At 59.4% G+C, this 13,346-nt stretch overlaps 2 protein-coding genes across 36 annotated transcripts in view; one reads left to right on the top strand and one right to left on the bottom strand.

Annotated features, from left to right (window-relative positions):
- The window catches only part of DHX30 (DExH-box helicase 30), a 28,265-nt gene extending 20,012 nt beyond the window's left edge, over positions 1-8,253 (top strand). For 8 of the 9 annotated variants that reach the window (XM_005222931.5, XM_005222930.5, XM_024983067.2 and 5 more), the window contains 16 exons: positions 434-735; positions 1,205-1,325; positions 2,033-2,182; positions 3,862-4,014; positions 4,294-5,130; positions 5,354-5,429; positions 5,516-5,620; positions 5,882-6,057; positions 6,253-6,459; positions 6,542-6,623; positions 6,694-6,887; positions 7,009-7,168; positions 7,270-7,427; positions 7,519-7,622; positions 7,695-7,834; positions 7,927-8,253. In XM_005222931.5, the coding sequence (XP_005222988.1) occupies positions 434-735; positions 1,205-1,325; positions 2,033-2,182; positions 3,862-4,014; positions 4,294-5,130; positions 5,354-5,429; positions 5,516-5,620; positions 5,882-6,057; positions 6,253-6,459; positions 6,542-6,623; positions 6,694-6,887; positions 7,009-7,168; positions 7,270-7,427; positions 7,519-7,622; positions 7,695-7,834; positions 7,927-8,180 (3,219 nt within the window). In that variant the 3' untranslated portion in view covers positions 8,181-8,253. 9 annotated transcript variants of the gene reach the window in all.
- A 443-nt stretch (positions 8,254-8,696) lies between these two features.
- MAP4 (microtubule associated protein 4) overlaps positions 8,697-13,346 on the bottom strand; it is a 151,641-nt gene continuing 146,991 nt past the window's right edge. For 19 of the 27 annotated variants that reach the window (XM_059880097.1, XM_059880099.1, XM_059880101.1 and 16 more), the window contains 3 exons: positions 13,182-13,294; positions 11,136-11,325; positions 8,697-11,011 (listed from right to left, as the gene is read on the bottom strand). In XM_059880097.1, coding sequence (XP_059736080.1) covers positions 11,004-11,011; positions 11,136-11,325; positions 13,182-13,294 — 311 coding nt within the window. In that variant the 3' untranslated portion in view covers positions 8,697-11,003. The other 8 variants (XM_059880098.1, XM_059880100.1, XM_059880102.1 and 5 more) reach the window with 3 other exon arrangements.

Here is a 13,346-nt window from a genome sequence, read left to right as displayed (position 1 = left end):
AGTGGCTTTAAAAACATTCGGTGTTAATTCTAGAACAGGTTCCCAGTGCGGGATTCTTGTTTCAGAGGTGTATCTGTTTCACGACGTAGGCGGCGTATTTCCTAGCCACGCCACTCACTGGAGCTTTCTAGATCACTTTGTGGATGCATCTGCTTCCTGTTGCCCCATGGGGTTTTTAATGGGGATTTTTCTTTAGTTTCTTGGTCTTTTGTCTAACAGATGTAAGAATTTACCCTGTCATTTTCATCCGTTGATGCTAGACAGGTTAGGTGCTCTCTCTGTGCCCAGTTCTGGGCCAGGCCTGAGGTGAGCAGACTGGTGAAAAAGCATGGCTTTCACACACAAAGGACCTGCGGGGTAACTGGGCAGGTTCCGAACAGCCTGTGGTGTAAGGGTGCTAAGGGCCCTCACAGCGCCCCCCTTTTTCCCCTAGGGCTGGGGTCTGCTGGGTCCCCGGAACGAGCTGTTTGATGCAGCCAAATACCGTGTGCTAGCCGATCGCTTTGGCTCTCCGGCTGACAGCTGGTGGCGCCCAGAACCCACCATGCCACCCACTTCCTGGCGGCAGCTGAATCCTGAGAGCATCCGGCCAGGGGGACCTGGGGGCCTGTCCCGCTCCTTGGGTCGGGAGGAAGAGGAGGATGAGGAGGAAGAACTAGAAGAAGGGACCATCGATGTCACTGAATTTCTGTCTATGACCCAGCAGGACTCCCACGCCCCACTCAGGGATTCCAGGTACAGCCAGGGGCAAGGGAGGCCGGGGAAACGGGCTGCGCCTTGACGTGGGTGGGGGCATATTCCCTGGAGCCTTCTCTGAGATGGGAGACCCCTGCCCTGCGCCTCAGTCAGTGTCTCCATTCTCGGTATGTCTGGCTCTTTGGGGACCGCCAGCTGTGGCTGTGTGCCCTGGCTGGGCTCTTGCAAGACAGCAGCGTAGGCCTTCCCTCCAGCTCACACTTGAGCCCTTCAGAGCCCCGGCAGCTGCTCTGCCTGCCCCCTGCTCTCGCTCTCCTGTGTGTCTGGAGGAATTGAGGGCACGCCCTGTGTGCTGTGTGTCTGTGAGAGGACCACAGGCCAAGTGGAGATGCCCCCACCTCCTGGCTGCCCACTGCAGTGATGCTGTGTCCGAGCCCCTGGGTTTCAGAGCAGGTGAAACTGGCTTGGGAAGAGAGCGCTTTTTCACCTAAACCTTTGGTCCTCTCAGGGGGGGTTCCTTTGAAATGACAGATGACGACAGTGCTATTAGGGCTCTGACCCAGTTTCCACTTCCCAAGAACCTTCTGGCCAAGGTGATTCAGATAGCAACATCCTCCTCCACAGCCAAGGTGAGCTGGGTCTCCTGAAAGCGTGTGTGAGTGGGGAGCCGGCTTGCTCAAGTCTGGGTTTGCCCAAGATCAGGTTGGGAGGGAGACTTAGGTCTGTGGGAGGCCTTAGACGCCCGTTCCCTTAGCCCAGCCTGCGCCAGCTGGGGGAGCTTGAGGTCCTCGGAGGCAGGACGGAAGTCAGGACACTTGAGCCCGGGATGGGGCTGGGGACTGTAGGAGTGGAGACCCCAGGTCTGTTCAAGGGGTACGGGCACCGATGGAGGCTTGGGAGCGGGTGGCTGACTTGCTGAGGTTTTCCTCTTCACTGCCGGGCTGAGGGGCTTTGGTTACTCAGAGCTTCTCTCCAGGCGCAAGGCCTTTTTGTTCCCCCAGGATGTGCTTGGCTCTTAGCTTGCGTTGGCAGCTTCCACCCACAGCTGCCATCACACCTGTGTGCCTTGACAGTGCTGAGAGGGCAGTGGGCTAGGAGGGCAGGCAGTGGCGTTGCCCAGATGCCGTCTCCTCCTGTAAACCATGCTGAGCGAGATCCTGGAACTGCGGCCCCACGGGGCTGTCTTCTGCCTGTTCAGTGGCACTTCTTTTGTGGCTGATGTTTGGTACCTGCTCAGATCGGGGTTAAATCCGTATCTGGGTTCCTCAGCATTCAGAGAACACTTAGAAGTTCTCATTCCCTGCCGCCTTGTAACCCCCTCTCGCCCTTTGTGTAGAACCTCATGCAGTTCCACACCGTGGGCACCAAGACCAAGCTGTCCACCCTCACCCTGCTCTGGCCCTGTCCCATGACCTTCGTGGCCAAGGGGCGTCGCAAAGCAGAGGCAGAGAATAAAGCGGCAGCCTTGGCTTGTAAGAAACTGAAGGTGAGTGCGGAAGGGTCCCTGGTGTGATGCATGAGGTGTCTTGGAGCTCCCTGCTACCCTTGGCAAATGGTCCACTTTTCCAGGAAATGAAAATCCACCTTTGCCAGGCTTTTGGAGTAGCTGGTGTCCCAGCCTTGTGTGTCAGGCTCTGGGGGCGCTGTTTCCAGGGCTTCTCTGCACTTCCTGCAGAGGGGCTTTGCTGTGAGCTCAGCCTTTTCAGCACTGTGGGCTGGAGCCCGGGTGAATGCAGGAGGAGACATGCTCATCTCTCTGAATGGTGTGGAGCTGGAGAAATGGTGTCTCTCTTGGGGGCCAGGCTTGGTGTCGAGAAAGATCTTGGTAACTTGGGCTTTGTGGCCAATATGAACAGTGTGACTTCACACGGGATGCAGACTGAGGGGACCAACAATCAGGCGAAGGCAGTGTGGCTTACAGCCAGCAGTCGTTTTGAAGCGGCTCTGAAGATGAGATGAATCCCCAGTCGTGGGTGTTATTGAACCCAGTGGAGGTCTGGTTTGCGGACTAAGAGGAAAGACACCGTGTTTTACTCCAAATGGACAGAAACCTGTGGTACATGTTTGGCTCTGAGAACTGAATATCATATATGACTGATGGGGAGAGGTAGCGAGATTTGGAGAACTGAAGAGGGATGGGGTCGGGTAAGTGGTGAGAGAGAGTGGCTGTGTTGTTACCTGTGGCTCAAGAGGACAGAAATAGGGCTAACTGGGAGGACTTTGAGGAAGTCTGTATTTTAACCTGATAAAAACAGTGATGAGAAGATGACCCAAGCATGGTAGACACCTGTCTCAGGAAGGAGCAAGCTTCCCAGGGGCAGCCATGTTCGGCGGGCAATCCTCAGAGCCTGGGAAAGGACAGGGCCTCTCCTGCAGCAGGGTGGGCACCTCTTTTGTTCCTGGGACTCGGAAGCTAGAGGAAGGTGATTGGTCCCTGCAGGGGAAGACTTCCTTAGAAGTGCAGAATCTGGATATGACAGAGTATGGGGGAAACGGCTGGCTTTCCAATGTGTTGGAATGCTTTGTCTTTCCTCTGGGGAGGTGGTTTCGGGTATATGCGGAAATAAAACAACAGTTTCCCTTCCAGTGGCTTATTTTACCAAGTTGTATAAGTAGATACTTACAGGAATTTCCATGTACATTTGTGTGATGAACTGGGTATCATGCAGGGGTAGGAGGTGGTGTGGCAGTTGGACTTGAAAGATTGGTGGGGGGTTGGGATGGTGGCTTTGGTGCGCAGAGAAAGCGGAGGAGCTTGCAGGCCATGTTATGGGGTGGTTAAGGGCCTGGCCCACCTGGCCCAGAGGTCTGTGTTGGGAATTCATGGACATGAGACTGGGCTGTTGTGGGGGCCCCTGTTGCTCAGGGGCACAGACCTGGCCAGCTGGGGGCTGTGATTAATACTCAGACACGTCAGGTCTTACTTTCCTTGAATTGTTTTTAACTTTTTTTGGTGGAGACTTAACATTTTCCTGGTTCCTAATTTCTTGCTCCTGTACCATGTCAGTCCAAACCCAAAAATCTCTTAGAAAAGAGGTTGCTCTGGGGTGGGGCGGGATGGGGGGAGTAGAGGTTGCTTTGCAGGACTTCTCTGGAGCTGCCGAGCAGGTCTGGGCCAGTTCTGGGGAGCGGGCCCTAGACGGAGCCATCCGTGTCCTTCTGCAGAGCCTGGGACTGGTGGACCGGAACAACGAGCCGCTCACCCACGCCATGTATAACTTGGCCTCCTTGCGAGAGCTGGGTGAGACCCAGCGCCGGCCGTGTACCATCCAGGTGCCTGAGCCCATCCTCCGCAAGATCGAGACCTTCCTTAACCATGTAAGAGAATCCCCACGTTCCCCCTCACCTGCCCACAGCCTCCACCTGCAGTAGGCGACAGTGACCCCCTGCTTCCCCACTGGGGTGGAGCCTGGGAGCACCCTGGTCCCGAGCTGTCCAGTCTTGCCCACAGATGTCCCAGGGTAGTTAGGGACTGAGTCCTGCTCGGCAGGTTGGACCACAGCCTCTGGTCGAGGTGTGAATTGTGGAGGGACTGGCTGTGGGTAAAGGAGGAGGGATTCTTCTTCATCATTTCATCTGCCTCTCCTGTCCCCCCAGTACCCCGTGGAGAGTTCGTGGATCTCCTCAGAGCTCCGGCTGCAGGGTGAGGACATCCTGCCCTTGGGCAAGGACTCGGGGCCCCTGAGTGACCCCATCACAGGCAAGCCCTACGTGCCGCTGTCAGAAGCGGAGGAGCTGCGTCTGAGCCAGAGTCTGCTGGAGCTGTGGCGGCGGCGAGGGCCAGTCTGGCAGGAGGCACCCCAGCTCCCCGTGGACCCTCATCGGGACACCATCCTCAATGCCATCGAGCAGCACCCAGTGGTGGTCATTGCTGGGGACACGGGCTGTGGGAAGACCACGCGCATCCCCCAGCTGCTACTGGAGCGCTACGTGACCGAGGGCCGCGGTGCGCGCTGCAACGTGATCATCACCCAGCCCCGCCGCATCTCGGCCGTGTCTGTGGCGCAGCGCGTCAGCCATGAACTGGGCCCTTCCCTGCGCCGGAACGTAGGCTTCCAGGTGCGGTTGGAAAGCAAGCCTCCGGCCCGAGGAGGGGCCCTGCTGTTCTGCACGGTGGGCATACTGCTGCGGAAGCTGCAGAGCAACCCCAGCCTGGAGGGCGTGAGCCACGTGGTCGTGGACGAGGTGCACGAGCGAGACGTGAACACGGACTTCCTGCTGATCCTGCTCAAGGGCCTGCAGCGGCTCAACCCGGCTCTGCGCTTGGTGCTCATGAGCGCCACTGGCGACAACGAGCGTTTCTCCCGCTACTTTGGTGGCTGCCCTGTCATCAAGGTCCCCGGCTTCATGTACCCCGTCAAGGAGCACTACCTGGAGGACATCCTGGCCAAGCTGGGCAAGCACCAGTACCCGCACCGGCACCGGCACCACGAGGTGAGGGGTACGCCCACCCTGCCCCGCTGTGGCTCCTGGCCTGTCCTCCCAGACTCCCCTTCTTCCCTGCTAGAAATGGCAAAGATCGGGCCTGCCTGACAAGGGTGTGGTGAGGGTTGGAGGTGAGGTGTCACGTGCCTTGGCCTCACCGAGTCGCGGTGGCTGTGTCCTATGCACGATCCCTGGCCCCGGGACTGTGACTGGCCTCTCTTCCCCACCGCAGTCTGAGGATGAATGCGCTCTCGATTTGGACCTCGTGACTGATCTGGTTCTGCACATCGATGCCCGCGGGGAACCAGGTGGGTGCTTTCTTCTGTCCCCCAGGCCTACCCTGCCCTCCATCTGCCAGGAGCCACTGGCTCATGCCTGAAGGGCCCCTTTACAGGTGGGATCCTCTGCTTCCTGCCGGGCTGGCAAGAGATCAAAGGAGTCCAGCAACGCCTCCAGGAGGCCCTGGGCATGCACGAGAGCAAGTACCTCATTCTGCCAGGTGAGAGCATGTCAGCGAGGATGGTGGCCCCTACACCAGGCCTGCCCTCTGTCCCAGGGACTGACTCGCCTTGGGCTCAGGGTCTTGGGTTTGTCATCAGGCCACACTACTTTTTACCGGGTTGGTGACCTCTACTGGGCATATTACGAATCTGGACTTCAGTTTCATCAAAATAGGGTCAAAATTCTTGCCTGCCCTTTATGGGGAGGATTTGGCGGAGGTGGTGCGTGCCCATGACCACTGTGTTCTCGCTGCCACCAGTGCACTCCAACATCCCGATGATGGACCAGAAGGCCATATTCCAGCAGCCTCCCATTGGGGTACGCAAGATCGTCTTGGCCACCAACATCGCCGAGACGTCCATTACGATCAATGACATCGTGCACGTGGTGGACAGCGGTCTGCACAAGGAGGAACGCTACGACCTGAAGACCAAGGTGGTTCCTCTCACGGCCTGGCGCCAGCCCAGGTCTACCCCGGGCCTGTGTGTCTGGAAAGGGCTGCACTCGTGGGGTCTCAGTGTCCTTGCGGGAGGGCCATCGAGGGGTCGAGTGGGATGAAGGCCAGGCCTGGGGGAGCGTGGAGGAAGGCCTCTGGCATGTGTGTGGCTGCTCACAGGCCCCCTTCCCCAGGTTTCCTGCCTGGAGACCGTGTGGGTGTCACGAGCCAATGTGATCCAGCGCCGGGGCCGGGCGGGCCGCTGCCAGTCTGGCTTTGCCTACCACCTCTTCCCGCGGAGCCGGCTGGAGAAGATGGCTCCTTTCCAAGTGCCAGAGATCCTGCGCACACCCCTGGAGAACCTGGTGCTGCAGGCCAAGATCCACATGCCAGAGAAGACGGTGCGGCAGGGGTGGGTGGGGGGCCTGGGGGTGCGCAGATGGGGTGCAGGCTGACGGAGGCTCTGCCTCGTTCACGCTGTAGGCAGTGGAGTTCCTCTCCAAGGCCGTAGACAGTCCAAACATCAAGGCGGTGGACGAGGCCGTGATCTTGCTCCAGGAGATTGGTGAGTGGGGCACGGCTGGGCCAGGCTGCCGAGTGGCTCTCAAGGGCAGGACTGACCGCTGAGCTTGCAGGGGTTCTGGACCAGCGGGAGTACCTGACCACCCTGGGGCAGCGCCTGGCCCACATCTCCACTGACCCGCGGCTGGCCAAGGCCATCGTGCTGGCTGCCATCTTCCGTTGCCTGCACCCGCTGTTAGTGGTCGTCTCGTGCCTCACCCGGGACCCCTTCAGCAGCAGCCTGCAGAACCGGGCGGAGGTGGACAAGGTCAGACCCGGTGCCTGCACCTGGCCCTCCTCTCCCCGTTCCAGCCCTCCGCTGCCTTCTGTCCCGAGGTGGCCTCCTCTGGTCCCTGCCCTGTGACCCCGGCACCCTCCCCCCATCCCAGGTGAAAGCACTATTGAGCCACGACAGCGGCAGTGACCACCTGGCCTTCGTGCGGGCGGTGTCGGGCTGGGAGGAGGTGCTGCGCTGGCAGGATCGCAGCTCCCGTGAGAACTACCTGGAGGAGAACCTGCTCTACGCACCCAGCCTGCGCTTCATCCACGGTCAGCGGGCCCCACGCTGCCCTGAGCCCTCTGCCCCTCCCACTTGGACTGGGCCAGTGTGGTGAGGGGGCCCTAGGCTCACCCCAACTTTGCCTCCCCAGGACTCATCAAGCAGTTCTCAGAGAACATTTATGAGGCTTTCCTGGTTGGGAAGCCCTCGGACTGCACCCTGGCCTCTGCCCAGTGCAACGAGTACAGTGAGGAGGAGGAGCTGGTGAAGGGGGTGCTGATGGCGGGTCTCTACCCCAACCTCATCCAGGTGCTGCCTCGGGGCAGGGGCACCAGGCTGCGGTTTCTTCCCATCTCGGCTCCTTGCCCAACCCACCCACCTTTTCCCTTCACCCCTGCAGGTGAGGCAGGGCAAGGTGACCCGGCAGGGCAAGTTCAAGCCCAACAGTGTCACGTACAGGACCAAATCCGGCAACATCTTGCTGCACAAGTCGACCATTAACAGGTGGGGACTGTCAGGTGGAGCGGGGCGGCGGGGGTGGCTCAGGAGGGGCCTCACCCAGCCCTTTGTTCCCAGGGAGGCCACCCGGCTGCGGAGCCGATGGCTGACGTATTTCATGGCTGTCAAGTCCAACGGCAGCGTCTTCGTCCGGGACTCCTCCCAGGTGCACCCGCTAGCCGTGCTGCTGCTGACCGACGGGGACGTCCACATCCGTGGTGGGTACCTGCACCCTGCTCCGCGCCTCCGGCTGCCCTGCCTCCTTGGGCCTGGCCTCACCCGGGCTCCTCGCGCCTTTCCCTTCCTCTAGATGACGGGCGCCGGGCCACCATTTCCCTGAGTGACAGTGACCTGCTGCGGCTGGAGGGTGACTCGCGCACCGTGCGGCTGCTGCGGGAGCTGCGCCGGGCCCTGGGCCGCATGGTGGAGCGGAGCCTGCGCAGCGAGCTGGCGGCATTGCCGCCCTGTGTGCAGGAGGAGCATGGGCAGCTGCTCGCCCTGCTGGCGGAGCTGCTGCGCGGGCCCTGCGGCAGCTTTGATGTGCGCAAGACCGCTGACGACTGAGCCCTGTCTCTGCTGGGGCCATGTACAGAATGAAAATGTTTATTTAAAATAAAGTTCTATTTATCCCTTGTGAGCATCGCTATCCACGGGGCTCCTCTCAGGGAGGAGGACCTCAGCGCCCTGGGCTGGGGGCCACGCTCTCCCAACCAAGAGAAGAGTGAAGGCTCAGAAGGGAGGGACCCAAGGTCTTAGAAGAAGGGGCTTAAATCCCACACCTCAGGAGCTTGGACCAGCCTAGTCTCTGCACTGTCCTTACAGGTGTGGCGGGGCCCACTGTGCATCCTCATTCAGTCTGGCTGCCACCTCCCAGCGCAGGCGGGTGGGGCAGGGAAAATCTCCATAAGCAACCAACGCTCACTGAGACCCTAACCCTCGGTCACAGCCATCTCCCAGAGGAGGTGCTGAGGTGAAGACCACAAGGCGCACACCAGTCCCTTGATGCCGAGGAACAGCAAGGGGGTGGGCCACAAGCTGGAGGGGTAGAAACCAGGACGTACAGAAGACAGGGCCTGCGTATTTAGGACATAAGAGCTTTATTTACTCTGGAAATCGTTACAACAGAATCACAGATTGACATGAGGAACGGCTGAGCCATAAGCAAATGGGGAAGCACAGAAACATCCCCGCCCCGATGGCTGCAGAGCAGAGCACGCAGGGCCTCTGGACCCACCTGTCGGGACAGCCTTCTCAGCTGCTCTGGCTGGTGGGACCCATCAAGGCAACTGTGACCAGACCACCCTTCAGAACACTGACCACTCCAGCGCCCCCTCAAGGGCCCTCCACTGGGTCACCTCTCCAACCCCTGCTTTTGGCCAAAGGAGTGAAGAAGACCCAGAGCTTGCCCACCTCAGCGTCGACATGGGTGCAGGCACCTTGAGGCCCAGCACTGCCCCCCCACCTCCCGCTGTGTCCTCCCAGTTCCCTCACCCCTTTCTGCAGACAAAACACGGACACCGTGATGTCCCTGGCGCTACTGAAGCACCCTGGACGGTCTCTGGCTCTGGAAGTGCTTTTTCCACAAGATCATGCAATTTCTACCCCTGGTAGTGCTTGGGGAGTTGGGGATGTGGTATCGAATCTCCCTAGAGAAAATGCTACCTCAGAAACGGGGAGAACCTTCCCAGCCCAGACACCCTCCCTCTACACGGACATCAAATCCGCATGAAGCCTAGTTCAAGGGCCCCCCACCTTCTCAGCGCCAGGGGACGCCCGAAGAGGAGGCGGGAGGGTAAAGGGGCCAAGTCTGCACTGCAGAAAACAGTCTTCAGAGGAGAAGCCTCGGAGACTCCCAGGCCATTTCACTACAAACTGTTACATTTTAATCCTTTATTAGAAACCATGCAAACTTTAATACAAAAAAATACAAGTGCAATAAGAATCTTCATGTCATTATAATCCCCAGGGCTAATCATTGCAGCCATCCCAAGACCAGGCCTAACTGGGACACGCCTCCTCAGGTTGGGCTCGCCTCGCCTCTCCCCCCTTTCCAGTCAGGCTACAAGGGAGCCTGGACGGCCCACTGCATGTCCTTATTTCCAAATTTCCAACCTTGATTCCCCACTATCCACATGCGTGCCGGGCACATTGGGCTCCCCGGCAGTGTCCTAGGCTGCAGGCTTGGAGGAATTTGACCTCCATGGCCCTCTCCAGTCCCAATTTTATGTCTTCCACCAGATCCCAGGGAATGAGACAAACAGATGCCAAAACCAGCCTCTTGGTTAGAAAAGAAAAGCAGCATACACACAAAATGCCAGAACCACCAGTCCACACTGACCAGCCCCTAGCGGTCCCTGCCTGCTCTCCAGCCCACAGCCCCCACACCACGCCTGCCCTGCCCACACCATCTCTGGGGCTGGGGCCCCGAGCTGCCCAAGCCAGGGCAGCTCCCGACACCTGACCTCCCGGCTGGAGGCTTCAGGATCTCCCCTCCCTGTTTCCTTTAACACCTACTGAGGACTTTCATTTAGACATGGCTTCAACCTGCAAAACTACTCCACTGGTTTTTAGGGGTTATTAAAAAAGAAAAGATAAAGTGTGATAGCAGCTAGGCAGGTATGGGGAGGAGCGGGGACAGGCAACGCTGCCTCTGACTAACTTGGGGAGGGCAGCAAGTGGCGCCTGGTACCACCTGCACGGCGGGCACCATCGTAGGGTCAAAGGAAGAGGCGGTGGCTTAGCGGGCTCCAGGGGATGCAGTTAACGGCAGCCGTCACGTGGACGTCTGCTTCCACTCTTCCCTCCGGATGGACCAGCGAGGAGGGAGGGTATGTCAGTTTCTTTTGGGTTTGGTCCAAAAAACCCAAACAAATGAAGAGTATGCTGGGATCCAGCTCGCCCCTACACCCCAGGTCTCAGAAGATCCCAAAATTATTCTTCCCCACCCCATTTTCCACCCAACCTTCGTGGAGCAGCGGCGCGAAGTGGTGAGGATACAAGCCAAGCAGGGAGCTGGGCCTCGGGCGGGAAGTGGAAGGAACATGGGCGTGGGGGGAACAGCTGCTGCCCTAGGCAAGCGAGGGAGGGAGGGAGGGAGGAAGGGAGGGAGGGGGCGCCTAGAGGGCTGCCCAGGGCCCGAGCCACAGGATGGGGGGCGGCCTGGGGCGGGGAGCTAGGGGCCCGGCTGCCTGAGCTGGGGCCGCCAGGGAAGTGAGGGCGGGCGGGAGACAATGTCAGCCCCGTGATCGGTGCGGGCCCTGGCGTTTGCCCGGAACGTCAGCCTGTAGGTCTCAATCTGCAGTGACACGGGAGGAGGGAAGGGAGAGGGTGACGGGGGAGACAAGAGGGGGGACACGGGGGACGGAAGACGAGACCAGAATGTCATCATTAGATGCCTGGAAAATAAAAGGTTGCTTCGTTAAAATTCAGGCCACTCTCCAGTCAGAAAACAAAGGAGTTTCAATTTGCAGCCAGTGGCAGGGCCCCTGGCTGGCCCTCAGGCCAAGCCCAGCCACTTACTTGTCTCCTGGATCTGGCTGTCCAAGGTCTGGGCCTCCCTTTGGTCACCACCCCCTGCCAGGGTGGTGTGGCCACTAAGGCCACTGGCTGAAGCGGGGGCGCCAGCTTCAGGCGCTGCCTCAGGGATGGCCAGCTCCTCCCCAGCAGGGGGGCCCGGACACGGAGGGGCCTCGCTGCCACCGCCCTCAGTCTACAAATGAAACAGTGGGGGAGACAGTGCAGGGTCAGTCGGGGAGGGAGTGGGATGGTGATGGTGGTGGGTTCCACACACTGCCCCCACCCCCACTGCCTCGACGGCCTGAGTACAGCGCATCTGGGAGTCGAGCCCAGGTGCTCCCACCCCGACCCCAACCCACCAGGCCAAACCCTGGTTTGAATGGCCCGGTGCTGGGCAAGAACCCAGGCGTGGGCTCTGGGGCAGGAAGGGGGTGCAGCCTGGCTAGGGACGCACTCTAGGAGCCTCCTCTGGGCGGCCTCACGAAGCCTCTGACATGACAGTCCAGCTCCTTAACAAGGCTGATGCCAGATCAAAACAACTATGACAGCAGGTTGTTAGCAAAAAAACCCAAGGAATGATCTCAAGTTGCAGGTCAGGACTTGGCTAGGGAGCTCTGGGAGCTGGACCCATTCCCGTGGGGTGCAGGCTGCCACCTCAGACCTGAGGGACCCCACAGACTCCCTGCCTGGCTAATCACTGTTCACTCACCCCCGACACAGGCCTGTTCTGTGCTGGGCACCCTTTCAAGGCCTGGGACAAAGAGGAGCCAGGAAAGTGTCCAAGAGGTATGAAGAGGGAGGCTACAGGGGCCAGGACAGCTTCAGGATAGAGTAAGGACTGTGGGGGCCGTAGACACCCAGTGTGAGTCAAGAGCAGAAGAGGGAGGGCTTTGGGGGTGGGGGGTGGGGCCCAGGGCACTGGGTGAGCTGGTATGCCTGTGCCACAAATGCCCAGAGGTGACAACGGAAGGCTCCAGGGTGGTCCTTGCTTAGAACAGTGAAAGATATAGCCTCTGTGCTAGAAAAACAGTTCCAGAAGTGGTTAAAAGGAAAAAAAAAAAGGGAGATGATGTGAATAAAAAGACTGGTGGTCAGAAAGGCCCAGGAGTGAGCCCTGGTCTGCACGTGCTTGTCACATGGCTGGGACCACACTGAAGTTAGTGCCCCAAGGAAGACGACCAGAGAATGGACCCTCACGAGGTGTGGAGCACGCTCCAAGAGTCTGTGATAGAGCCAGGGCCCCCAGTGGTCAAGGGAGCCAGTCAGGGCTTGAACTGGAGGACAGAGGGCGACCAGGACAAAGCTGGGATGGAGCTTGCGAGGGGTGGTTGGACACAGGAGGAAGGCCCACAGCGCCGCTCACATCCCCGCTTCCTCACCCATCTCCCGAAGCAGCTGCAGCCACCCTCAGACTTGGAAGCCTTCAAGGCGTTGCCCCAAAGTGCCCCTACCTGATGACATGGAACATGGACAGAATCTCTGGCAGACAAAGGGTCTCACAGTACTGTGGAAGGAGGGGAAGGGAAGAGAGGGAAGGAAGGCAGGAGAGGCCCAACCAGCATAGGAAGCCGCGCACTCTCCAGGGCCTGGCAGTACAGGCCTGAGGAGGTGGACGTCGGGCCTGCCGCCACGGGCAGCTGGAAACGAGCCACCCCGTTCGCAGGCCCGGAAGGAAGCCTGACACAGAGCACCGCACTGCCCTCTTGCGAGGTGCCGCAAGAACTGCACTCCACTGACCCTTGGCTTCAGTGGGGCCTGCACATCAGCCCTGTTCCTCTGAAAACGGCTGAGATGGGCTCAAAAAGGCAGCCCACGGCTCTCAGGAGAAGGTTCTGTCTCCAGCTGGACAGATGAGAGCTGACTGGGCTGGGGCCTCTTCACCTCTCCTGCCTCACTCAGGACGGATGACACGATGGCAACAGTAATGAAGTGGGTGAAACACGACTCCTGAAGTGACTGAGGGGCGGTGACAGGCACCCATGTGCTGGGACCGACTCCAGCTGCACAAGCCCACCCCCACCTCCAGCCCCATCAGGACCCAAGCACTACCTTCACGGCACCTCCTGCAGGCAGGTGGCCCACGTTATCGAGGGATCCCACCTTTGCCTGGGCCTTTTCTTTGAAGTTCAGCTTCTGACTTTCGATCTTGACATCTCCTCCACCTAGAACCAAAAAGACATGGGTCATTATGGGTGACAGAAAAATACCCCTACA

This window comes from Bos taurus, chromosome 22 (assembly GCF_002263795.3).
Source record: "Bos taurus isolate L1 Dominette 01449 registration number 42190680 breed Hereford chromosome 22, ARS-UCD2.0, whole genome shotgun sequence".
Lineage (NCBI taxonomy): Eukaryota > Metazoa > Chordata > Mammalia > Artiodactyla > Bovidae > Bos > Bos taurus.
The sequence above is the reverse complement of the archived record's forward strand: the minus strand, read 5'-3'. Positions and strand labels throughout refer to the sequence as shown.